General features: G+C 39.5%; 1 protein-coding gene across 3 annotated transcripts in view; it reads left to right on the forward strand.

Moving 5' to 3' along the window:
* The window catches only part of Dlc1 (DLC1 Rho GTPase activating protein), a 381,889-nt gene that overhangs the window by 341,936 nt on the left and 13,806 nt on the right, over window positions 1-26,147 (forward strand). For all 3 annotated transcript variants that reach the window (XM_078031302.1, XM_021730169.3, XM_005330788.5), the window contains 4 exons: window positions 10,482-10,553; window positions 15,657-15,738; window positions 22,213-22,276; window positions 24,169-25,592. In XM_078031302.1, the coding sequence (XP_077887428.1) occupies window positions 10,482-10,553; window positions 15,657-15,738; window positions 22,213-22,276; window positions 24,169-25,592 (1,642 nt within the window). The remainder of the gene's footprint in view (window positions 1-10,481; window positions 10,554-15,656; window positions 15,739-22,212; window positions 22,277-24,168; window positions 25,593-26,147) is intronic.

Consider the following 26,147-nt stretch of genomic DNA (forward strand, 5'->3'; position numbering starts at 1 on the left):
ATTCCTTAATTCATTTAGAAGACAGGAAGTGTTGCTTTGCTTTGTTTTTATTTTGGTAGGAGAGATTGAACACAGGGGTGCCCAACCACTGAGCCACATCCGCAGTCCTTTTTATATTTTGTTTAGAGACAGGGTCTCCTTAAGCTGCTTAAGGCCTTGCTAAATTGCTGAGGCTGGCTTTGAACTCGAGATCCTCCTGCCTCAGCCTCCTAAACCCCTGGATTACAGGTGGGCGCCACAGTTCCCAGCAGGAAATATTTTTTTATATATACTTTTTGGAACAAAACTGAATTTTTCAGGGACTAGGGATGTAGCTCAGTGGTAGAGCGCTTGCATATCTTGCATGAGGCCCTGAGTTCATCCCCCCAGTGCTACCTAAAAAAAGCAAAAATACTGAACTTGACTAATTGAATGGTATTTCTTTTTGAGTTTAGACATAGGGAAGGCTGGAAGTAGTTTATACTTTTTGCCATTGTCTTCCATTTTTTAAATTTTTTCATCGGTCTTTGTTAAGGGAGCTTAATATTTTATTTCTTGATTTTTTTTTTCTGTCACTAGGAACTAAAATAAAAGCAACAGGATTTGTTTTTGTTTTGTGGTGGTCTTTTTTTTTTTTTTTTAAGGAATTCCTTCCTATCTCCTTTTCTTCTATTCAAGGTTTTTGTAGCACTTTGATTTTCACAGTATTTTATTTTTCTTGTGGTATAACATAGTAGAACTTGGAACAAAAGCCGTGTTTTGGGAGAGCTAGCCTAAGTAAAACTGAGCTTTGGAGGACCGATGTGTGCACCAGCCTTTCATGATGGATACAGGTTATTCTAGGCTCGTAGCCAGAATTTTGCCTTGCATAATAAGTTTTAAAAGGAAATAGATTATATAATCTTATGACTACTGCTTTATTTTACAAAAGAGAGAGAGAGAGAGAGAGAGAGAGAGAGAAAATTAAAGGCCCTTAAAAGTATGTTTCTTAGAGCTGGGATTGTAGCTCAGAGGTAGAGCGCTTGCCTACCATGAGTGAGGCACTGGGTTCGATCCTCAGCACCACATAAATATAAAATAAAAATATTGTGTCCGCCTATAAGTAAAAAATAAATATTAAAAAAGTATGTTACTTAGATAATTTTCTTTCTTAAAATTATCTTAGTAGCACTTATCACCTTGAAAGGCTTAAATTATGGAAGCTATTCCAAACTACTTTGCTTAGTACAGTTTGAAATGCGTAAGTATTTGATATAAAATACTAGACGTGTGTGTATGTTTGTAAGTGTTCCAAATGTTTATTTTTATCCCAATGTACTGAAATGAAATAAAAAGATGTGATAAGGCAGTACGTATTTCCTTAATAGTTTATTTTCATTTCAGTTTGAGTAGTAGGCGCCTGTTTTGATTGGTTGGGAGATATTTCTGTTCCTGGAAATAAGTGTATCAGCAAGGAGTGGCTGACAGCCATGTCACTCACAGGCTCAACTTAACACAGAGCTGTTGCCGGTGTGAGAGCAGGATGCATATTTTGATGTAAGCTACTTGCCTTTTCCTGGTTTTTGTGTTAAAACAATACTTTGCAAATGCTTCTACTAAATAATCCTCAAAGAGAATTTCAATTGATTGAATTTCTGCATTACTAAAGTGTCACTTCATGTATTTAATTCCAGTTATAGACCTGCAGGGTCTGTCTCCAGAGGTTTCCTTCTTTCAAAGTAAAACCATTTAATATGTTGTCATAACATCACAGGGGGGGAAAGGGGGGCTCTTTCCCCCCCCCCCACCCTTTTATTTCTAGGAATATTCTAGAAAGCAGCACATCTGTCTCCACAACTCAGGGGGGCAGGTAGTTACAAACAAAAACTCCCAAACTTGCATTTCTCATTGGTACAGAAAAATAGTCAGTGGGTTAAATGTAAGGGCATTCGTGAATAGGCAAGAAGTGCTGTAGCCAGAGCTGAGGGTTGGGTGGTGCTGGAACCTTCAGCAAAGAACCCAGACTCTGCACCAGCTTCTTCATTTACAAAGAAAAAAGATGCAGAGCTCTTGCTGGGTGCTGCCATGGAAGCCTACGTGATCAATAAGCAAAGCAAAACAAATGCTGAGCGGTTTCTATGCTCTGGAGTGTTTTCCAATAAAGATTAAATTTAGTTGAGGGCTGTAGACACACATGAGCAAACATTTTTGGTCTGGTGTTCTCTATTCCATGAACATAGCTTTCATGGGATAAATCAAGAAATTGATCCATTAGAAAGCATATTGAGAATTTGAACAGTAAAAACTTCAATACAGGGCTGGGGTTGTAGCTCAGTGGTAGAGCGCTTGCCTTGAGTATGTGAGGCACTGGTTTTGATCCTCAGTGAAATAAAGGTCCACTGACAACTAAAGAAATTAAAAAAAAAAAAACCAACTTCAACACGTTTAGTAAAATGGGGACCACTCAGTACAGTTTCTGGCAAACTCATTTTTTGAAGGAGGAAGACCATCTTCTGATTGATGAGAAGTCGAGAAAAGTAACAGTAAGGATGGATCTCGTTCTAAGGATTGTCTTTGTGAGACAATCCCCTTATATGCCCCTTCCATAAGGGGACTAGCAGAATCAGAAGTTGAAGGAATTTACAAAGCCTCTGACAAGCCCAGGTCATGCAGATAAGGGGACTGGTCCACAGAGATTGTTTTCTTCAGGCTGCAGTCTCTGGGCAGTGAATTCTTTCTGGGATTTGTTTTCCTGAGCTTGTTACAGTTTTGTGCCCTTTCTGTGATGGATTATCAAGCATTTGGGACACCCAGATGCAAAGCTGTTTTACATCAGAGGAAATAATGGTGATAATTCATTACATAACCGGGTCAGGAGGTGCTAATGTCCACAGTATGGGGGTAACTGCATTCTCCTTTTGCTGTATGTTACAGTAGATCCGCCTGCCTACCATTCCTTCTCAGATGCCTGTGCTTCTTCAGGTCTCACTCTCCTTTACCTGGAATCTCTTCTCCTACAACCCAGACTTACATACGGATCTTCACCCCCTCCTTAAACAAAGGCTGAGCACCAATTGTCCAAGAAGGCCACGCCAATACCCCACCATGAGGAAAGAGCAGCTCTCCCACCTCTGAGTTCATACACCTCTTTCCTATGTCACATCACATTCTCCTTTGTATTATCCAGAAGTTCTTAGATTTTGTTTGTTTGGGTTTGCTTTTTTTAAGAAAAAGCAATGCATTGGGAATAGTGCATTTCAAACTGGTAACTTGGGTAAAGCATTTCAAAAATTGGAATAGAAAAATGTAAGAGTAAGCTCATCCATGGTGTTATTTGAAACTTCTTGCAGTTTTACATAGACACATTTGTATACAAGAAAGTATACGTATATATTTATGTGTATGCTAGGCTGTAATGTCAAATTTATTTCTTATTATGGATCCTGATTTTAAAAAATTAAGACTACTTAACTGGAATGAAAATCAAATCAATAGTTTATTGATTAGTATAGTCTTTACTTATTGAGCAGTTGCTCTGCCACAAATAACTATAGGTGCTTGGGATGTATCAGAGAATAAAATAGGCAAAGATACTTGCCTTTGTGGAGGTCACAAAGAGGAAAACAGAAAGTAAACCTGATAAATAGTGGTGTAGAAAAGAACAAATAAAGGAAGAAAGGGGGGTGGCCCGGGAAGAGGCCAGTGTGGCTGGATCAGGGAGTCAGAGGCAGTGGGTGGCAGATGGGGAGTAGTGGCATTAGGACTCTAGCTTTTACCAGTGAGATGTGAACTCATTGGCGCTGCCTGTACAGGGTCACTTGGGACTTAGCTAACACACTGACATTAGGGTAGCCCTTAGGAAACAATTGATGATAGAGGGCCATCTGACACCCTGTACTCAACTGTGAATTACCTTTCCAAGGGGCTTCCTGCTTCAGGGCAGGAACTCAGGTCTGTGATTGTCCTGACAATAAATAAATATTAAATGAAGGGACAAGTGAAGGCTTCACCTAAAAGCATGACCACGCTAGAACACTCCTCACAGTGGATTTGGGTCAGCCACTGTTAGGCCACATGACCCAAAAGTCTGAATGAGAGGTTGACCAGTCTCCCAGAAGCTTCCTAACCTTTTTTTTTTTTTTTTTCAAACCTTCAAAATATGCATCAGAAGATGTTTGGAATTTTTTAAGCACCTGAGGGTAGGAATGCTCCTAGTTGCTGTCAAAATCTTTGCTGTGATTAGATAACTTTAGAGCTTAATAAATACAAAGTGCACATTCTGTTATCTGACTTAGCCCTGCTAGGAATTCATTTTGCATAGATAACTCCTGATTGACGGTCTTTCCCAGTTGTGTGTGTGTGTCTGTTGGAGGTTTATTTTTATAATTGCAAAGAGAAAGGGATTCAAGTCACAGTTCTTAATTTCCCTTTGAAGAAAGGAAAATATGAATGTGTTTTCCCTTTTCCTCCTTCAAACAAATATATGTGCGGTTCCAATGTGCAAAAAGGAGTCTTTAGGGATGTACGAATGAATAAGAACTGAGAAATCTGTGGGAATTTGTTGGAGGCAGGGAAGAGAACACAGTCCTTGGGGTCAGAGCACTGGGTACACTGGAAACCTTGAGTTTGCATTTGGAGGTCTGTGTTTCAAGAACTGAAGGGACAGCAGAGACCAAGGTATGAAAGCAGTTGGATGTTGCTGAGGAGTTTGGATTCTATCTGAAAGGCAGTGGACAGTCACTGAAGAATGATAAGCAGAGGCTCAACACAGTGAATATAAAGTTCCATAAAATCAATCCAGTGGTTCAGATTTGTTAGGAGTGGAGAGGTGATAAGGTTTACCAGAAAGTTCTTCTAGTGAACTGTTAGAATAAGCCAGAGGAAAAAGAGTTCAGGACAAAGGACTATGGATTCTCAGTCCTGGCTACATTCAAACTTATTCAGGGAACTCCCATAAAATATCATGTCCAGTCCTCCCTCCAAGGAATAAATCAGAACACCTGCAAGTGGGTGGTCATGGTGTTTTCTAGAAAGATTCCAAGGCAGTGTCTCCTCCATCTGGGGTTGAGATTTCTGAGGTCCATTCAATTACTACAAGCCTTTAAGGCCCTGGTTTGCTTCTCCAGGTGACCCAACCTGGGAAATGCACCAGGTGAATGTGCACTGTTATTAAAGCCATCGTGTCCAGCTGCACGTCAGCCTTGCAAAATTAGCCACAGGAAAAAACGATAAGCAGAATCTCCCATCTCATTTAAAGGAATCTGTGTCACCCAGGAGAGGAGAATGAGTCTTTGCATCAGAAAGCACCTGCCCACACACAGCTAAGGTAGCGGTAGAAGCAGCAGCTTTTCCATGAACTTTTACCTACATGTCTGTCATATTTTCAGAAAAATCCAAGGAATTGGGGAACTGCTTGAATTTTCCTAACATTCCTCTAATTCCTTAGAATTGCATTTAAAGAAACAAATTCAGAGCCCTCATGGCAACACAGGCCTGTAGTCCCAGCTTCTCCAGGGACTGAAACAGGAGGATTACAAGTTCAAAGCCAGCCTCAGCAACTGAGACCCTGTATCAGAATAAAAAAAGGACTGGGGATGTAGTTTAGTGCTAAAGCACCCGTAACCTCAATCCACAGTACTGCAAAAAAAAAAAAAAAAAGTAAGAAAAATTCAGTATAGCATTTATAAGAGCCCTGGTTTGGGTAACATATTGGGGAAGAAGGGGAGAAAACCTGAGTTCCCACTGTGAAGATAGAGCACAGAAGCCAGAAGTAATTCCATCCTACTTAGACCCCATCTCTGTGGCTCAGTCCACTGAGATCCTCAGTCCTTAGCAGAGTGATGAGGGTCTGTTGGACATCTTCTGCTAACTCAGTGTTGAGGGATAGTGGAAAGATAGGGGCATCCCATCAAGACGGGAAATATGCAAATAGGGCCCAGCAGTTCCCAGCCATACACCAAAGGGTCTTCTGGACCTCACTCATAGAGCATGCAGAACTGTTTTGTGAAGGGACCAACAACTAAAGCTGTTTCCAATAAAAATTTCCTGTTGTCCGCCTTAACACTTGTGTGTTGTTCACTTAGAGAAAAGCCAGGTATAAAAGTTTCATTGTACTTCCATTGGATTTTTAGTGTCTAATGACATCTATCCCCAGTGGGCAGTGATTTTTTTTTAAAAATCATCCTCCTAGTTTGCATATCAGCACCACATTTACTCAAGGAAAAGTCATATTCTCAGAGCTTTCCAGAATCTCCAGAAGCCTAGGAGAGATGGTAAGGTGACTGAAGTCTTATGTCTGTGCTTTTCTTTAATATTTTAAACTTCGTTTATTGCTACATTTTTTTTTTAAAGGAAGAACTTGTCTTTCTGGAAGGAACTTGAATTTCTTTGAGTTTTCATTTCCTCTCCTTCATTTGAGAAAAAAAAATGGAGAAAGCTCTTTTTTTTTCTTTTTTTTTTAAGGAGAGATGGTTGCTTGTTTGCCTGATTCCTTAGCCTCTTTTTATGTTGGAAATGATATCGGTACTCCACATTTTAGGATCAGTATTCAGAATAAATGACCTAATATATATTCAGCGCTCCGAATGGGCCTTGCATATATTAGGTGCTCAATAAAAGTTAAATTTAAAAATTGATGGAGTTGTCCAGACATCTGGGAAGACTACACATTGGTTGAAGAATTTGTCCTTGGGATGAATGAAATTTCACCTTATGCAGGCAATAGGGCCTTTGGGCCAAGGAAGTCAGGGGATGTGTATGCTCAGTTTACTTTGGCTAGGAGGCAGGAAAACAGGAACTGAAAAATTAGGTTGAATGTCACATAGAAGGCCTTGAAAACCACAAAGAAGTGTTTAGACGTGATTTTCTAAGATATTCATGAAGGAGAGATCAAAACTTTAGCTCAGGAATTTTGATGAGCCAGGGTTGGTGGGTAGATTCTTTGTATAGAGGAAAGACTAAAGTTTTTAGTTAAGGTTTTTAGTTAGGGAGACTGGAGTCAAAGTCATGACCTGAACCAGAGAGTGAACCTTGAAAGGCCTTCTCTGCCTGACCTATCTGTCGTGGGTTCACTTCATATTAAAAGTCACACGTGGATGTTTTTAAAATCACTATCTGTGCTTGATTGTTAATACTTTCCCTTGACCTCTGTGAACTAGAAAGACTAGGACTAAAGTCTCTATATATTCCATTTTCTAAAAAAATCTGTGAGAATGTTTTAGAGTTTTCTAATTCTGATTTCTACCAAAGCAGTGAGTTAAATTCTCATTTTTATGCAGCCTAAGTTTTCAAGGAGTGGATGTTTTTAATGTAAAATAGTTATGCTTGGCTGTTTCCCTTTGTTTCTTTCTCTCTTTTTTTTGGTACTGGAGAGTGAACCTAGGAACATTTTAAACACTGATCCACATGCCAGTCCCTTTTATTTTTAATTTTAATTTTCTGTAAATTGCTTAGAGTCTCGGTTAGTTGTGGAGGCTGGCTTTGAATTTGCGATCCTCCTGCCTCAGTCTTCCCAGTTGCTGTGATTACCACTACCACATCTGACCCCTTTGATTCTAAAAGAAGAACATTCTCATTTACTTTAGGATGAGGAAAAGGAAGGGTAAAATTACCAGAGCTCTGTGGTTCTTAAAAGTACTGCTTTTGAAGTGTTTGTTTTTAATTAAATTATCTGCTTTAAAAAAAGAAAGCAAACCTCTTTTCACATCATTTCTTTTTTACCAAGTGATTCTTAGAGTGACTATTTAAACTAGATCAAGTTTTGGTTATGTGAGCGAATTTTATTTTCTTAGTGGTAGAAAATAAGAGAGACAAGACAAGATGGTAGGCTTGTGTTACTACACCACATGAGACCTTAAATAAATACTATATATGAAAATACTATGCAATTTGTAAAGTATTCAAAAAATAGATGGAAATCTTTTTAGAAAAACATCTAACATCATTCATGCCTCTCAGTATGAGACCATTTTAATTTAAAAAGTCAGGAAAATGCTCTAAATGGGGATGAAATCTGCTGGTGAATTGCTGTCTGTAATTAAGGCTCTTCTATCTGTGCTGACCCGATGTTATGTCTGAAGATAGTCAAAAAAATGTGGACAGTGGGCTGGGGATGTGGCTCAAGTGGTAGCGCGCTCGCCTGGCATGCGTGTGGCCTGGGTTCGATCCTCAGCACCACATACAGACAAAGATGCTGTGTCCGCCAAATACTGAAAAATAAATATTAAAAAAAAAATGTGGACAGTGAGAATTTGTGCTTATGGTATTCATCACTTAAGTAAAATATTAAAAGAGTGAGCACATTTACTTTTTAACAATATGTTGTTCAACTGCGCATGGTGGTGCACGCCTGTACTCCCAGCAACTCAAGAGCCTAAAGCAAGAGGATCATGAGTTCAAAGTCAGCCTCAGTAACAGAAAGGCGCTAAGCAACTCAGTGAGACCCTGTCTCCAAATAAAATACAAAATAGGGCTGGAGATGTGACTCAGTAGTCAAGTGCCCCTGAGTTCAATCCCTGATACCCTCCTCTCCTGCCATAAAAAAAGAAAGAAAATAATCTCTAAGGAGCTAGAAGAGGCGAATTATTTTAAATATATATTTTTTAAAATAACAAGCAGCCTTTTTTTCTCTCCATATCTGTCTTTGGGGGTAGGGGGAGGATATGGAGATATCATTATTTAAAATAAAATATTGAGCTGGGCACCGTGGTGCATGCCTATAATCCCAGCAGCTCAGGAGGCTGAAACAGGAGGATGCGAGTTCAAAGCCAGCCTCAGCAGTGGTGAGGCACTTAGGAACTCAGTGAGACCCTGTCTCTAAATAAAATACAAAATAGGGCTGGGGATGGGCTCAGTGTTCGAGTGCCCCTGAGTTCAATTCCTGGCACCAAAAATAAATAAATAAATATAATATAATATAATATAATAAATATTGAGTTTTTATATGTTTCCCCAGCAATATTGTTTTCTAGAAATTATTTATAATTTTATTTAAAACCTCCTGTGGAGACAAGGTATGGATGTAAATACGTGAAAAATAAAGTTAAGGCTGTGGTTGTAGCTCAGTGGTAGAGTACTTGCCTAGCACATGTGAGGCATTGAAATCAATTCTCAGCACCAATAAAAATTTAAAAATAAAGTGTTGTATCCTTCTAAACTTAAAAAAAAAATAGGTTCAGATAATTCACATGGAACCTACTCTATAGATTATTTTATTCATTGCGAACATTAAAGTCTTTACACATTAACGTCACTCCATCCGCCGCTCCCAATTTGGCCCTAAATTTTGTGTTTAATGGTGGTACTTTCCTCTCTACACTGAAAAGACTCATGCAGGTAAATTTTGCCATGCCTTTCCACTCTGTGCCATAATTGTTTTTAGCTGGGGTATTCACTAGCTTGGAAAATCAGGGCCTTGTTTTTCTCTTTCGTGTGCCCAATAAGGGCATTCCTACTTGCTTTAATGAATTTGAGTGTTCTTAATTACCTTTCTTGAAAGGCCCAAAGAACTCATGAAATAATAGGTGAAAGATGCTTTGAAACAGTAAAGTCACTAGACAAAAGTAAGATGTGTATACCTCTCCTAATATATTGGCCATCTCCCTCCCATCTGGCTCAGAGGAGAGATGCTTAATGAAGATTTGAATCTGGGGTCAATTAAACCATGTTGCGACCTCTATAAAAGAGTGAATAGCTTCACATAACTAAGTACTCTAATGGCCTGTGGAAGGCGGGAAGGGGAGTTGAAAGGAAAATTCTTTGTACAAACCGAGAAACTAATTAATGTGCCCAGGACCTCCTCTGTGAGTCCCTTTTAATGGGATTGTAAATAGGTGTTTGGGTGAGCTGTAACACAGTGTGTTGGTTGCTCTGGGCCTTCCTGTTTATCAATACTATCTACAAGATGGTAAACCACAGGGAGGGAGTCGCTTTATTAGGCCTTTCAGCCTGCCAAGACTGGGATTTATGGACTTCATGCCCTTCATGTGACGGGGCAGCCTGGGCCTCTCTCTTTTACTGGGTTAAAACCTGTGGGCCTAAAGACTCCTCACCAGGATACCTGGGGCTGTGAACACCCAGCCCCTGGGTGTCACAAGTCTGCAACCTTGCTCAGATCACTTGTACTCTAGGATGTCCCAGGTACTAGGTGGATTTGGGTGGAAGTAAAAAAAGTAAAGCGGGATAAAGCCAGGCAGGCTTGAAATTGTTATAGGGTCCTCTTCAATTCTGTCATTCCGCCCTGTTTTTATCATCATCTGTAACTGGAGCACTTCAGAAGCAGAGCAGAGTAACCTACTTTTAGGAGCCCGTTTTTGTGTTTTCTTTAAAGGGAAGATAGAGTAATTACATACGTCTGGAAAACTCTGAAAAGATGCATAAAGATGTAAACCATTTGAAGAGAGTGGGCTTTTTTGTTTGCTAGCCCATCTCTATTTTCTATTAACGTCAGGTTTTGCTTGTATAATAAAATCAGTTTAAGTCAAAAGGTGGATGAGGCTGACAGCTTTGTCTTTCTTTTGTTTTAGAAATCGAAGCCAAGGAAGCCTGTGATTGGCTGCGGGCAACTGGTTTCCCCCAGTATGCACAGCTTTATGAAGGTAAGCCAGGAAGGCCGTTTTGCTTTAAATTGACATGATTATAATCTTTGGTTTATGATTGTTCTTGATCTATGACTTATTTTCAGGCATTTGTTACTCAGTATATGTTTCATTTCATTAAAAAAAATAATAATAATGTAGAGCCAGGCATGGAGGTGCACACCTGTAATCCCAGCAGCTTGGGAGGCTGAGGCAGGAGGATCTCGGGTTCAAAGCCAGCCTCAGCAACAGCGAGGTGATAAACAACTCAGTGAGACCCTGTCTCTAAATAAAATACAAAATAGGGCTGGGTACCTGGCTCAGTAGTAGACTGCTCCTGAGTTCAATCCCAGTACTAAAATAATAATAATAATAATAAAATAAAATAATGTAGTAAATACCTAAGACTCCCACCACTCAACACAAAGGCGAAGACCATGATAATAACACATTCACCTGCCCCCTTTTCTGTCCCTGATCTGAAACCTCTGTTCACCATTTTCTTGCGTTCCTTTTGTTATTTTACTCCTCTTTCCTCAGAAGTATATTTTTATAGTTATTTTTACCTTTATAAAAGGGATAGTCATGCTGTATCTAATCTTGTGGGATTTCATATTTTCATTTAAAATATTGTATTAAGATTTTTCTAGGGCAGGGGATGTGGCTCAAGCGGTAGCACGCTCACCTGGCATGCGTGCAGCCCGGGTTCAATCCTCAGCACCACATACAAACAAAGATGTTGTGTCCGCTGAAAACTAAAAAATAAATATTAAAATTCTCTCTCTCTCTCTCTCTCTCTCTCTCTCAAAAAAAAAAAAAACAAAGTGATTTAAAGACTTTAAAAGCAAATAAATGTTTTTTGTTTTTTTTTTAAAAAGATTTTTCTAAATTGTGTGTCCCCACAGTTCAGGCATGCTACCCTATCTTGTGAATAGACCACTGCAGTTTATTCCTGTCCACACTCTGATGGGTGGGCATTTCAGTTGTTTTGCTTTTACAAAGTGTGCTGTTTTGAACATTCTTGTACCTTTCTCTGGAAGTGTGTGTATATTTATTTTGTGGGTATTCCTAGGAAGAGAGCTGTTTGGTAATTTAAAAAACTTGCATAATGCAAATTTTCCTTCAGTGCGCATACCAATTTTCACTCCTGCCAATCACATATAAAGATCCTGCCTGTCCACATACACTCAATACTTGATATTGTCAGACTTTAATTTTTGCCAATCAAATGGATATAAAATGATATTGAATAGATTTTCACTTCCATTTCCCTTAGCATTAACAAAAATAAACAATTATTCATTTTATGGCCATGTGTTTGATTTTCTTTGAAATGTCTCAGGCCTATCATCCTCCTAAGTTGATTGTGATTTTTTTTTTGGGGGGGGGGTACTGGGGATTGAACTCAGGGGCACTTGACCACTAAGCAACAGCCCCAGCCCTATTTTGTATTTTATTTAGAGACAGGGTCTCACTGAGTTGCTTAGCACCTCGCTAAACTGCTGAGGCTGACTTTGAACTCGTGATTCTCCTGCCTCGGCCTCCCAAACCGCTGGGATTACAGTTGTGCACCACCACACTCAGCTATGTGATTTTTTAAATGATTTCTAAGGGCTCTCAATTCTACATTCTCATCCTTGTGGGTCATGAGTTGCCACTGTCTTTTCCTCCATTTGTAATTAAGCATTCCACTCTTCTTTAGGTTGTCTTTTGATTTTAATTTTTTTGTAACAGTCAATTTCTTAATTAAGAAAAATGAACCTTGTAAAAAAAAATCAATATCTGGACTAAATGTTTTTCATATCATCTTCTCATTAGTGCCCTGTAGGTGACTATATGCTGAGGCTATGGGGCCTCAAATCTGGCTCATTCTCTGAGCCTCTGGGTACCAAAATAGATTATGTGTACTCTGTGCATGTCAAAAGGAATAAGTCATTCATTTAAATAGGAGTTTTATTACACTCCATATGAGTTTGCTTTAAAATAGTTACAGCTGTGAATGAGCAAATTCCATTTTATGGATAATTTTCAAAGTTGCACGAATGGTAAAGTCATTTCTAATTTGCAACACATGATCTTTCCTCCTGGTAGCTCACATTAACAAATATTTTTCATTTTATTTTTTTCCCCCTGGTACTGGGAATTGAACCCAGGGCCTCACATATACTAGGCAAGCACTCTACTACTGAGCCACATCCTCAGCCCTGAAATCTCTTATTGTTTCTCCATTTCAGAGAAAACCTCTGGTTTTGTTTTATTTCTTCTCATTTTCAAAAGTTGTTGGTTCAGTGCCCTATGTCTTATGGTCATAGGAGTCAAGTTATCTTTCCTTTAGAAAAATTCTTGAGCTATTAAAGAACTTTTTAAAATTTATTTATTTATTTATTCTAATTTTTTTTAATTTTAAATTTATTTGTTTATTCTTTAAAGGACTTTGAGGTGGGTGAGGAACAGCAATCAATTGGATTTTCAATTCACAGCTCGGGATATGAGAATGATAATTGCATTCGCAGCGTCTGTCCTTCTCACCTGTTCAGAAATTAAATTTCCTTCAATTATGTCGATTTGGGTGTTGATCTGCTGCCAGGTGGCACCTTCTTGTGATTGTGTCTGTTTGCTAAGAACGAGTTCAAGTCTCTGTCTTACTTCTTTCACCATCCTAAAATGCAGATGGCATTTGGGGGCCCTTTCATGCTCCCAAGTCGTTTGAAGTGTAAGCCCTCTTTTGAGGTGCACTGTACATTGTTCTGGGCTATCATTTCCCCCGTCCATCCTGCCACTGTGTTCAGGGTGAGCACATACACACCACATACCAACCCCCACATTCCTCGTCTTCCTGTTTGCTTTATTTTTGTACTTGGCAATTTACACTTCCTGCCTTTAAACCCAACCAAGCTGGAAGTTGAATTCAGAACACTTCTATGCACAAGTGAACTATTATCTTCTAGAAACTAGATCTTTCAAAAGAGAGTAAATAAGAGAAAATTGTTGATTTAATTGTTTTACTGCTCACATTTAATTATCACTACTGGATTTAAAAAAAAACAGAATTATAGTTAATTTGGATCAGAAAAGTGATCTAAAATACAGCTCTGGGTACACTAAATTAGAAATTACTAAATAATACGGTTGCTTTTTCCCTTATACTTAACAGGCATGGGAGCTTTTAAGTTACATTTATAGGTTTGACATTATACTATATATAAGTATTAAAAATTCATTCTATAATAGCAGTTCTATTGTTTAATACACTAACAACAAGGGTGCATTGTTGTCTTGCTTTTATTCACTAAGAGCCAATATTCACTGTAAGCCTCCCGTTATGTTTCTGCTGTAGCAGAGCCACTAAAGTCATTTGTCTAGGAGGGACTTAGACTGTCCATCTCTTCATCAGTTTGGGCTGTAACTACTTCACTGTTCTGCCTGTATTATCATTCAGAAACAATATCAGTAATCCCACGGTTGCTTTCAGGAAAAAGAATAGACTGTAAATTAACACTCATTGTGATTGTTTTTAAACAAGTATCCCTAGAAAATGGATTATTATGAATAAGGAGTTCCAGACCATTCTTTAAGATCAGCCATCATAAATTAGAAGCCAACTCAGGAATTAGAACTTCACAAGTCACCTGCAGCTCCTAAACTACTGATGGCCAGATCTTTTCCAGTATTGCAGCGTTAGCCATTCTGAAGGCCAAAGAAGGTTTTTAGATGATGGTAATCCTTCTATGGTGACTTTTTTTCCACCTATTCCTGACTCACGTTGCTTTACACAACACTCGTTGCTGTGTATGTGTTCTTCTGTGAAGGCCCATTGTTTACTTTGATAGCTAAACTCCAAAGAGGGCGATAGCTTGCCTTTATCTAGTGGCAATTTAAGGGCTGTTCTCAGTTTCCACAACCAGGCTGGGGGTCTTTCTCCTCTGCTTGTCCTGGATATATTTACCTATTTAATTTCAGGGATTTTTATTTCAAAACCTGGGACACATTTTTTAAATATATATTTTTTATTTTTAATTGATTACTACAGTGTGTGTGTGTGTGTGTGTACACACATATGTGGAGCACAGTATAGCATTTCAGTTGCATGTATATAATGTGTAGTGGTCAGAACAGAGTAATTGGCATCTTGCTCCAAATGTTTAGCGTTTCTTTGTGTAGGGAACATTTTAAATCCTCTCTATTATCCATTTTTGAAAATGCAATTAATTGTTATAACCTATGTTTATGAATTGTTAATAACCTGTGGTTATTTTAGCGGGCTGTAGAACATTAGAAGTTATTCTTTCTATTCAACTACACCCCTACACCTGTTACCCATCCTCTTTCTACCACTCCCCCAGCTTCCTAGACTCTTGAAAACCACTATTCTACTCTGTCTATAAGGGATCTTTTTAGGCAATACAGAAAAGGAAATTCTTTCATTGAGTTGACTTTTTCCCACCTTTTCTGCTTTTGAGTCTGATACAGCTTCTTCATTGTTCTGAGAGAATTCAACTCTTCCATAGATTAAGGGATCTGGGATTCTATTGTCCTGCAGTAACTTTATAGTTAGCCCTTTGTTTTAGGGAGAGTTGTATAAACTCCTGAGAATCCATATTGAAGTGTTAATATTTGTTTTAAAATATCATGTCTTGAATCCCCTTTAGCTCTCCATGTCATACAAATGCACTAGTCCCTCTGACTACCATTGGCCATTATCCTCTGGATCTTTCCTTGGCCTAATTTTTTTTTTCTTATCCTGATTATATGTGAGCAAAGACATGCATTTAAAAATAAAAACAAACAAACAAAAAAAAGTAAGCCACATTAAAAAAAAAGACTCCTTATCAATTCATTCTGGCTTAAATTATAACAGATTTATTGCCTTACTTTGACATGAAGCAACATTTGGGTTTCCAGACCACTTTAGAGCTCTTTTAGGATGCTCATGCTGAATTGCTTTAAACTGCTTTATTCTCCAAGAGCCTCAGAGAAGTTGGTAGAGAATGAACCTTCCTGCAAATGAGAGATACTAATCACATTGCTTTGAGAGATTTCTCCCCACTTTGGTGAACTGAGCCAGTTTATCCAGAACCTACGAGCTTGAGCTTGATAACATGTTTGTATTTATTTTTCTTATAGATCTCCTTTTCCCCATTGATATTACCTCGGTCAAGAGAGAACATGATTTTTTGGACAGAGATGCCATTGAGGCCCTATGCAGGTAAATGAGCATGTTCTGAGCTTTTCTATTTTCTTTTCTTTAAAGAACAAGGCACTTATCACAGGTTTGATTTTCTTTCATTCTGATCACATCTGGTCTTTGATTAGCAAATGGTATAGTGACTTACCTTGCTATAAATCACAGACCTTTTCATTTAAAATGAGGTAAAATGCTCTTAGGTGATATTGCCATTAAAGTAGCATTACCTTGCCTTCAGAGGTCCTCACATTAATACCACTCTGTGTTTGGATGCCGTACATCTAAAGAAACAAGTCAGTTTCTGATGGTCTTGAAATTTGAATAGGGTTTTTCAAAGAGGTCCGAAAATCGACTGAACAGCCCCAAGCAGGTACCCTAGCAAAGTCAAGGCTGCGCTTACACAGAGTGGAAATAACGCATTCAGAGGAACAAGTGCTGGGTGGGGGCTATGGAATAGCACCATCCTTTGAATTCCAGAAAGCTCCTTGTACCTCTGGCTGCCCCAGGTTATAGTAATGATAGGATTAAATAGGCTATAAAACAACTCAACACAGCCTTCAACATACAGGAGACAAGCAGTAAATGAGCATTGATGTGAAGTGTGAATAAAACTGTCAGAAATCCTCTTTCATTTGCTGATGACTCTTTGGGCTGAGGAGCAGCTTGTGGGTTTTATTTAGCAAAGTGGAAGTCATAAAACCGGAGTCAGGTGACGACTGGATGCTGATATAATCCTTTCAAACCCTGTATGACATTTTTATTCATCTTAGGGTTATTCATCCTTTGTAATTTTTCTCCAAACCTAAAAACCCTAACTGCTGAATTCTGGGGGAAATTTTATACCTAGACAAATTTACATATGATGATTTGTTTGTACGATTCAAATAAATTCTCCTTTAATTTCAGTATTTATTTTAACTTGGAAAAATATGATTTAGGTTCAATGACATCCAGTATTTCTTTCCCCTTTGTCGGCAATAGCTCTGTGAAAATATTTTTTTTTTCCCCTTTCTTATGTAATGCAGTGTTTCTTGGAGCAGCCAACATTAGCAGTGGTTTTGGAGAAAGATAAATAGGATGTTTAAAATGGTGTATGGAAAAGACTAGTTCTTACGGTTTAAGGAGGGAGAGGCCGTCTTAACCACAGAAACATTGTCAAACTTTTCAAGTCCAATTAAATAACCAGTGGGAAGTAGGTAGACATTTTCTCAAAGAAAGAGCTGATTCCAAGCCCTGTGATGGCGTGTGTAATATCATAGCTATGTCATCTGCAATGAAAAAATGTCACCAATGCCGTTTTGGGAGGGGAGAAGTGTGTGTCTGGAATATAAACTACTCCAGACATTTTTAAAATGCTTTCATGCTTAGCTTCGGGGCAGAATTCATTTATTTTCAACTCATCACTGGTGATAATGCCTATGAATGAGGTCACTCCTAAGATGCATCTTAGGAAATATCATCCATTTCACACATTTTAAGCCACTTGATGTGGGCCCTTGGAACAGCAGCATCAGCTTAGGAATTTGTGGGTCATAAAAATATCACTGCAACGTTTCAGCCCAAGGAGTCATGATTAAATTCTTGAATATTTTTGCTGTTGTTGTTGGAATATCAGTTTGAAATTTAACTTTCCTTTATTTGAAAGATTTACACTAGCTCTGAGTACCACTCAGAAAGCCACCTCTTGTTGGAGAGAATAAATCTGTGCTTCTGGATCTTTCCTAAAAAGAAAAGCCTTAAAGACACTGGACTTTAATCTGTATTCAAACTCTGCCTCATATTCTGGTTGGACTTCTGTTTTCTCTTAAACATAGAAGAATGTATCACAGGTTAGCAGAGAGAAGGAAATACACTAATGAAAGTCAGGTGCTTTAAAAATTAAATGATCAGACCCAGATTTGAGGAAGTGCAGTAAGTATGGGGACTGGATTTTATTTTTAAAAAAGAAATTTTTCAGGGCTGGGGATGTGGCTCAAGCGGTAGCGCGCTCGTCTGGCATGAGTGCGGCCCGGGTTCGATCCTCAGCATCACATACCAACAAAGATGTTGTGTCTGCTGAGAACTAAAAAATAAATATTAAAAAAAATTCTCTCTCTCTATCTCTCTCTCTCCCCTCTCTCACTCTCTCTTTAAAAAAAAAAAAAAAAGAAAGAAAGAAATTTTTCAGAAAACAGAAACATCATCAATTTGCTTGTAATGGAAAACCCACAGACCCTTGTCCACATAGTTACATAAATAGACTATATGGAAAGGGTTCCCTCTTGATGTCAGAAGAAAAAGATGGGAGCCATACAGGGCGGATTTCAGGCACCCTCCATAGATAACACATTTCATGCTGTGCATAGCATAGCCGGGATACTAGGGATACTCGTTTTACTGATGATGTGATATTTACTTCATTCACTGGAGCTGCCTATTCCAAATGCCTTCTCAGCAAGGGGAATTCCAGGGCCAACAGATAATGAAGCTATACTGTGGTTTAAAATTTCACCTTGTGGTTTGTGAAGTCCCCCCTCCCCCGAACCACAGACTTTTTGTAGACATCCATCTCTTGCCCTGTTGAAATATTCTGAACAGGTGATTTTAAACATGTATGGAACTACAGTTGCAGAAATTCAGTTTAAAGGCTTTACAAAATCTTACATGATTTCTTGTCCCCAGGATTCCTTCCTTGTATTGGACCCTATTTTAGACACAGATGTTACAAACAATCCTTAGAATGCACTAGCATTCTGCTTTGTTGAAAATATTCATATTCCTATAACATTAGCAGGTCATACTACTTTGGCATTAACTACTTTGATCAAAAAACTGGGAGGAGCTATTCCCTTTTAAAGTTTTCTACTCAGAGCAGAAGATTGGGAGATATAATGGGTTTGGGGAGGGGGATTGTTTTGTTTATTTGACTTAGAATGCTAAAACTATCTCAACTATAAAGTTTGGTAAAGAACTAAATATAAAATTACAGTTGTAGGACTACTAGGGTATTTGGGGTTTGGAGTGCTCACCAACAGTCTTACATCACTATTAGGTATTTATTTGTTTCCTTGAAGAGATTGGCTCTTGTCCCAGGCTTTAACTTCACCTCAGTGACAAGGCCATAATGATGAAGGAGTTCTTCTACTCGGTGTTAATACTTGGAGGAGTGATCAGCTTGTGCTGAAGCATATACAGATAATATTGTGAAATGTGATCTAATACCAGGATACCTCGTGTGAAATGTTGTCTGCCCATAGCTTCATAAAATCTTCTAAATTGCTATTTTCCTTTGGAATGAAAACTAATTCCTCCTATTAAAAAATTGAAGAATTGTGAGCACCAACTGGAAATGGTAGAATGAAACATAGATATATATCCACACTGTCATCTTCAGTATGCACTTTTGTTTTAAAGCAGCCCTGAAAGTGCGTAAATTGTGTCAAGCATCTACTTCCTTAAAGTTGATTTGAGCCTTGTTACCTTTTTTGTTCTGCTTAAATGGAAACAACTCATTTTTTTTTTTAGAGCAGTTGTACTAATTCCAAGAAAATATCTTTTAAGAATGGGAACAAGTTTTATTTTTCAGTTCCTAACAGGTTCTTTGCTTTCTCTCTCTTTATTTCTACTTTTCCCTATTTTTATTTTGCATCCAGATTCCTGCCTGCTCTGCTTTTATCAGGGTGTCTGCAGCACTGGGCAGCAAAGCTCTTGAACCTCTGATAGTCCCCTCCCTGTTCAGAGCAGGGTACAAGTTGTCCAGGAGATAAAAACCAATGCATTCCTGTGGAGCTGAGCCCTGTGAGGGACCTGGCGGGTAGGGATGACCAGGGCTTCTGGACAGATAGTTATGGATAATCAATGTTTGAGCCACTTATTTGAGGGTTTCTACTTGGGATATAAGTTGCTCCCATTAATATTTGTTTTAGAAAAGAATGCAGAAGATATTGTATAGAATACCAGAGCCACCATGTTTTAATTGTGTGGCCTTCGACAAGATTCATGACCTCTCCAAGCCCTCATGTCCTCATTTATAAAATGAAGATAAATCATAATATCCACACCATAGGGATACTGAAGAGAAAAATGAGATGATAGCTACAAAATACAGAGCATAGTGCCTCATCTGGAGTGAGCATCTAGCTAGCTTGATTTTTTTTTAAATTTTTAATTGACGTATAATAATCATATTTGTATTTGTGGGGTACTTTAGATATTGCAGTACATTTATACAGTATGTAATGATCCCATCCTGGTAATTAGCATATCTGTCACCTTTGGCATTTATTGTTTCTTGTGTTGGGAACATTCAAAGTCCTTCCATCTGGCTATTTTGAAATATACAAATACACAATAAATTAGTGTTAGCTGTAGTCACCCTGCCATGCTGCAGAACACCAGGACTTTCTCTTCCTGTTTTTGTACCTTACACTAAACCTCCCTCCATTCCCCTCTTCTCCTCTCCTCCTGCCAGCTTCTGGTAACCACTGTTCTACTCTCTACTTCCATGAGATCAGATTATCTTTTCTAGCTAGAACGACTGTTTTATGTCAGTATCATCTATCTATAAGTAAATAAGGTCACACCAGTGGGCATTCTTTGGAGATCCCAGGGGATAAATGAAAACCCCAGAAACCCCAGAGAATAACTCTGGGCTTCAGGGTTGCAATGCCTTTAGCTTGTTGCTACCAGCATAAAAAGGTGAAGTTGGTCTTTATAAAACTGGCCTCCTGGGTCTTTTTTGTATGACTACAATCTGGAATTGGTGAAGTAAACCCCTCCTCCCCCCCCCACAGGCCTCTATGCCTAGTAAATTGGGTTATAAACACCACTCAACCATTAAAGCTCAAATGAAGTCAAGAAGGTATTTGATTACAGGTTTGATGAATGAAACCCAGACTTAAGACTAACTGTAACTATTCTGGATTCTTAAAATCTTGAAAACATTTGAGCACTGAAACACTGTGGGTTAAGTAATTTAAGTAATTGATGCCCCTTGGAGAGGGACTTTATACACCTCCTTGTTTTTAAAATCTGCAGACTTTTTCCTCCGTTATTTGGCTATTTGTTTTCTTTCCCTTCCCATCAGACAGAATATTCTGAACATAGGCACCCTGTGTTATCTCTGTTTATTCTATAAACAGGCTTCCACATAATCTAGGAAATCAAAGGCAGGCTTATCAGGCAGGCAGAGATACTTTCTATCCTGGTGCATCAAAGTTGTCAGACAAGTTGCAAGAACAGGATCAAGAAGATAAAGCCCTGAGGAAGGTACATGATCAGTTTGAATTTGGGCAAATTAAGTGCTGATATCCCATGAAAACCTAAGAATTGCAATTTTAGGAGAAACTGGAAACCCAGTCAGGAGATTTGTGTTACTTAACAAGGCAGCAGACAGGCACATGGAAGGTTCACGGAGGACCCTCAGTGATGGTCATCTGGAAGATGTTAGGAAGAATGAGGCCTGGAGAGCTATCTCTCACACTTTCACAGACCAGTTCGCCAGGCTTATTGAAAGCACGTCTTCTTTGAGCTACTTCATTATTTCTCCGTGAGTTTTAAGCATTTCATTTTTAATGACACTAAATTATTTCCCTAATCTATCTATTTCTGTGTCTCTTTCTCACTCTCTTTCCTCCAGGTTATAGTATCCAAATTTTTAAAATAATAATTTGTGTTATTGCTTTCACTATACCAAACATTATTCTCTCCTGAACAGGAAGTTATTAAAGAGGGCTAAAATTTTCTCTCTATACAAAAAAATAAAATAAAATAAAATTATGAAGAGGTTGCCTAAGATGATTATTGGTCAGACATAACTAAAGCTTATTTTTAAATTAAAATTGTTTTCCCTTTTTATTGGTTCTTTTTAAGACACATAACCTTAGGATTCATTTAGACATAAAAGCATGGAATATAATATACTCTAATTCAGTCCCCAGTACTTCCCCCATTCTTCCCCTCCCCCTCTATTCTACTGATTTTTCTGCTGTTTTTTTTTTTTTAATTAGTGTTACTTCAAGTTTTGATGTGATATACAATTTACTTGTTTGCTGACGGCTCTAGTAGGTTTCTCGGTGTTGTCCTTATTTCTATGAAAAGAGACATCACAGGTTCTTATTTTTTGACATTGAAGTAACTTAATTGCATTTGCCTACTGACTCACCCTACCAGTTATTGAAAAAAATGCATTTTCTCATTGAGAATTGCTTATTCCAGGAAGAGTTAGAGGTACCTGCCAGTGTCCTTGTGGTGTGCCAATTTACTATAAAATCATAAAAATTTAACTTACAATTTACTATAAAGTCATAAAAAAATTAATTTAAATGAAAAGCTTAAGAAATATAAAGGATTTTATTTCACCCATTCACATTTTAGGGAAGTTTCTAATACATAAATTATTGATATTATTAAGTTCAGAGAAACTCACTAAATATGTCAGTTGTTTAGAAAAAAAAAATGTTTACCTACCCATTAGTGGTTTCCTTTCTTTGCTAATGTTATTTCTTTGCTCCATAGGCGTTTAAATACTTTAAACAAATGTGCGGTGATGAAGCTAGAAATTAGTCCTCATCGGAAGAGAGTGAGTATGTAAATTATATAATAGGATTTGGGGAAAACAAGCAGGCAAACCTAAAACTGGATTATGTGTTTTGTGATAAGTTTTGTTTCTCATATTTTCTCATTCCAAAAGCATCTCCATGTTTAATGTTATCATCCAGTCACGTTTACCAAAGAGTGTGTAGTGGCAACCAGCTAATAGATGGGGGTTTTTTTTAGAATTTTTGTAAAAATTTGTGAATAGGTGGGTTTTTATCTGAAGAAATCATCTATTATCTTTCCTAACGAACTCAATTCCTACTGTGATAACAAAGATGAGACTTAATGAATTCCAATGGACTTTGCGTGACTCTCTAGAGAAAATAAAGCTAACCCCACTTTGGGAATTCCTCTGTCTTCCCAAATACAACAGTAACTACATTTCAAAGCTGTCAGGATAAAAACAAAGGCTGGTTGGGGGGTGGGATATTGAAGAATAATAAAACATTTGGAGGGAGGAAAGGAATTGGGGGAGGAAACAGAGAAGCCAGGAAATCCCACACATTTCAGTCAATGGTTGCACATAACTGAATTGAATGGTATTTTCTTTTGCGAATGAGTTGGGAGGCCCTTTTAGGAGATCTTAGGAGAAAAAGGTAATACTGGGAGTGAGTGTCACAAATTAGAATAAACAGGAATAAGTTGGATCAAAGAACATACTTTTGATTGTTCCAAGTACAAATTTTAATTATCGTAGAGTCTCTGACCTGGGCCTTCTTGGGGAGTTAGACCTTTTAAATAAATGAACTGGAACCTCAGCACCCACTGAGCTGTGTCTCCAAGTCATCGCATAATGCTCTCTACTCCCTTTCCTGGGAATCTTAGGTCATGTGATATTTTCCACGCCTGTGGCAGAGATACCTAGCAGGCAGAATTGTGCCTTTTGATACTGTGCCTCAAAGGCCAAGATGGAACAGTCTGTGACAGCCTATCTCTTAAGACCTGCACAGGAATCAGACATCACCAACAGAGATGTTACTCTGTGTTTACCGATGTTCCCTGCTGTCAGGACTGGGTATTTGTGAAGCCTTGTTAAATTGCCTGGAGCTGGTCTAGGGCTGAAACTGCACAGGACAATCCTGGGGTGAGCTCTGGTCGGGGGAGGGGAAGAAAAGGAACAGGTAAGAAGTGGCCAGCACGTGATGGCTCACTTTGCCTGGTCTCCATTAATTTAGGAGAATTCAAAAATTTTTTTAGGGTGGCTGGATCTTCTAAGTTGCCACTCTTCTTAACTGTTGGGAGACTGCTTTCTTCATTGCAAAAGGAACAAGGAACGTAAACATATGCTATCAACAGACAGCAAAACCAGAGGTGGTCCCGAGGGAGTCCTACCATTGCCGACTCCAGTCCAAAATATTTTGCATGCCTGGAATTTTCACCAATCTCAGAGGTTTCCTTTGTGAGCAATTAAACAACCCATAGATCCAAAGTTTCCATAAAAATCAATCTTATTTAGCCCGGCATCCGTAGTACATGCCTATAATCCCAGTGACTCAGGAAGCTGAGACAGGAGGATCACAAGTTCAAAGCCAGCCTCAGCAGCTTCACAAGATCCTGACTAATTTAGCAAGACTCTGTGTCAAAATAAAAAGGGGCTGGGGATGTGGCTCAGTGGTTAAGCGCCTCTGGGTTCGATCCCTAGTACCAAAACAAAAAAATCTTATTTAGCAGGCAACACTTGATCAGACTTTCTCCTGTTACATTCTTTAAATATATCTTTGTTATTTTAAAGAAAAAAGAAAGTAAATGTGAAAGAAGTGGGGGATTTGGAACAATTAGTGGTGACGTTGGAACAATCTCCTGGCTCATAGCATGTGTCCTGGCCCCTGCTACCTTACGGTCCTGTGTATAAATGGCTTCATTATGTCTTTGCAGAGTGAGGATTCGGATGAAGATGAGCCTTGTGCAATAAGTGGCAAATGGACTTTCCAGAGGGACAGCAAGAGGTGGTCCCGGCTTGAAGAGTTTGATGTGTTTTCTCCAAAGCAGGACCCAGTGTCTGGGTCCCCAGATGATTCCCACCTGAAGAACGCCATGAGCCATGAAAGTATGCTGACGGACCTCAGCGAGCGCCAGGAGGTGTCTTCTGTCCGGAGCCTCAGCAGCACCAGCAGCATCCCCACCCACGTGTCCCAGAGTGGGGATGCTGTGACACCCCGGACTAACTCCGTCATTAGTGTCTGCTCCTCCAGCCACTTTATAGGCAATGACGACTCTTTCTGCAGCCTTCCCTCTCCCAAGGAACTATCTAGCTTCAGCTTTAGCATGAAAGGGCATGAGAAAAATGCCAAGTCTAAGACCCGAAGCTTGCTGAAACGGATGGAGAGCTTAAAGCTCAAGGGCTCCCACCACAGCAAGCACAAGGCACCCTCCAAGCTGGGGCTGATCATCAGTGGGCCCATTCTGCAAGAGGGTATGGATGAGGAGAAGCTGAAGCAGCTGAACTGCGTGGAGATCTCAGCCCTCAATGGCAACCACATCAACGTCCCCATGGTACGAAAGAGGAGTGTATCCAACTCCACACAGACCAGCAGCAGCAGCAGCCAGTCAGAAACTAGCAGCGCTGTCAGCACACCTAGCCCTGTCACCAGGACACGGAGCCTCAGTGCCTGCAACAAGCGGGTGGGCATGTATCTAGAGGGCTTTGATCCTTTCAATCAGTCCACATTTAACAACGTGATGGAGCAGAACTTTAAAAACCGCGAGAGCTACCCAGAGGACACAGTGTTCTACATCCCTGAAGATCACAAGCCTGGCACCTTCCCCAAGGCCCTTTCCAATGGAAGCTTCTGTCCTTCGGGAAATAACAGCTCTGTGAACTGGAGGACTGGAAGCTTCCATGGCCCTGGCCATATCAGCCTCAGGAGGGAAAACAGCAATGACAGCCCTAAGGAACTTAAGAGGCGAAATTCCTCGAGCTCCATGAGCAGCCGCCTGAGTATCTACGACAACGTGCCAGGCTCCATCCTCTATTCCAGCTCAGGCGACCTGGCCGACCTGGAGAATGAGGACATCTTCCCCGAGCTGGACGACATCCTCTACCACGTGAAGGGGATGCAGCGGATCGTCAACCAGTGGTCGGAGAAGTTTTCAGATGAGGGAGACTCGGACTCAGCCCTGGACTCCGTCTCTCCTTGCCCGTCCTCTCCCAAACAGATCCACCTGGATGTGGACAACGACCGAACCACACCCAGTGACCTGGACAGCACAGGCAACTCCCTGAATGAGCCCGAAGAGCCCTCTGACATCCCGGAAAGAAGGGACTCCGGGGTGGGGGCTTCCCTGACCAGGTGTAATAGGTAAGCGCCTGGCTCCTCCCACCGGATTAAGGAGTGGGGATCAGAAAGAGTCTGCTCCACTGGTTCTGTAGGAGGGAATGGGATAAAGACCGATGTTCGTAGCCATATCAGTTGCTGAGAAAAGTGTCAGCCCAGGAGATCCAAGATTCCGAAAGAAAGGATATTATTTAATGGGTGTGGACTTTCACTTGGGGAAGATGAAAACAAGGGGAGGTGGACTGCACAATCCCAGGGTGGACTTAATGCCACTGAACTGGGCTTTTAGAAGTGGTTCCGTGGTCAATTTTAGGTTGTGTGCAGTCAGCCGCCCCCTTCTCCATGGGTTCCACATCTGCAGATTCTGCTAACAGCAGATCAAAAAAATTTGAGGGAAAAAAACTTGTGTCTGCACTGAATATGTACCAACTTTTTTACCTTGTCCTTATTCCCATAACAGTACAGTATAACAACTAATGACCGAGCATTCGCTATGTGTTAGGTATTAAAAGTGATCTGGAGATGATTTAAAGTAAACAGGAGGATGTACATCATCTATATGCAAATACTGTGCCATCT

Source organism: Ictidomys tridecemlineatus, chromosome 14 (genome assembly GCF_052094955.1).
Source record: "Ictidomys tridecemlineatus isolate mIctTri1 chromosome 14, mIctTri1.hap1, whole genome shotgun sequence".
In the NCBI taxonomy this organism is placed as follows: Eukaryota; Metazoa; Chordata; class Mammalia; order Rodentia; family Sciuridae; genus Ictidomys; species Ictidomys tridecemlineatus.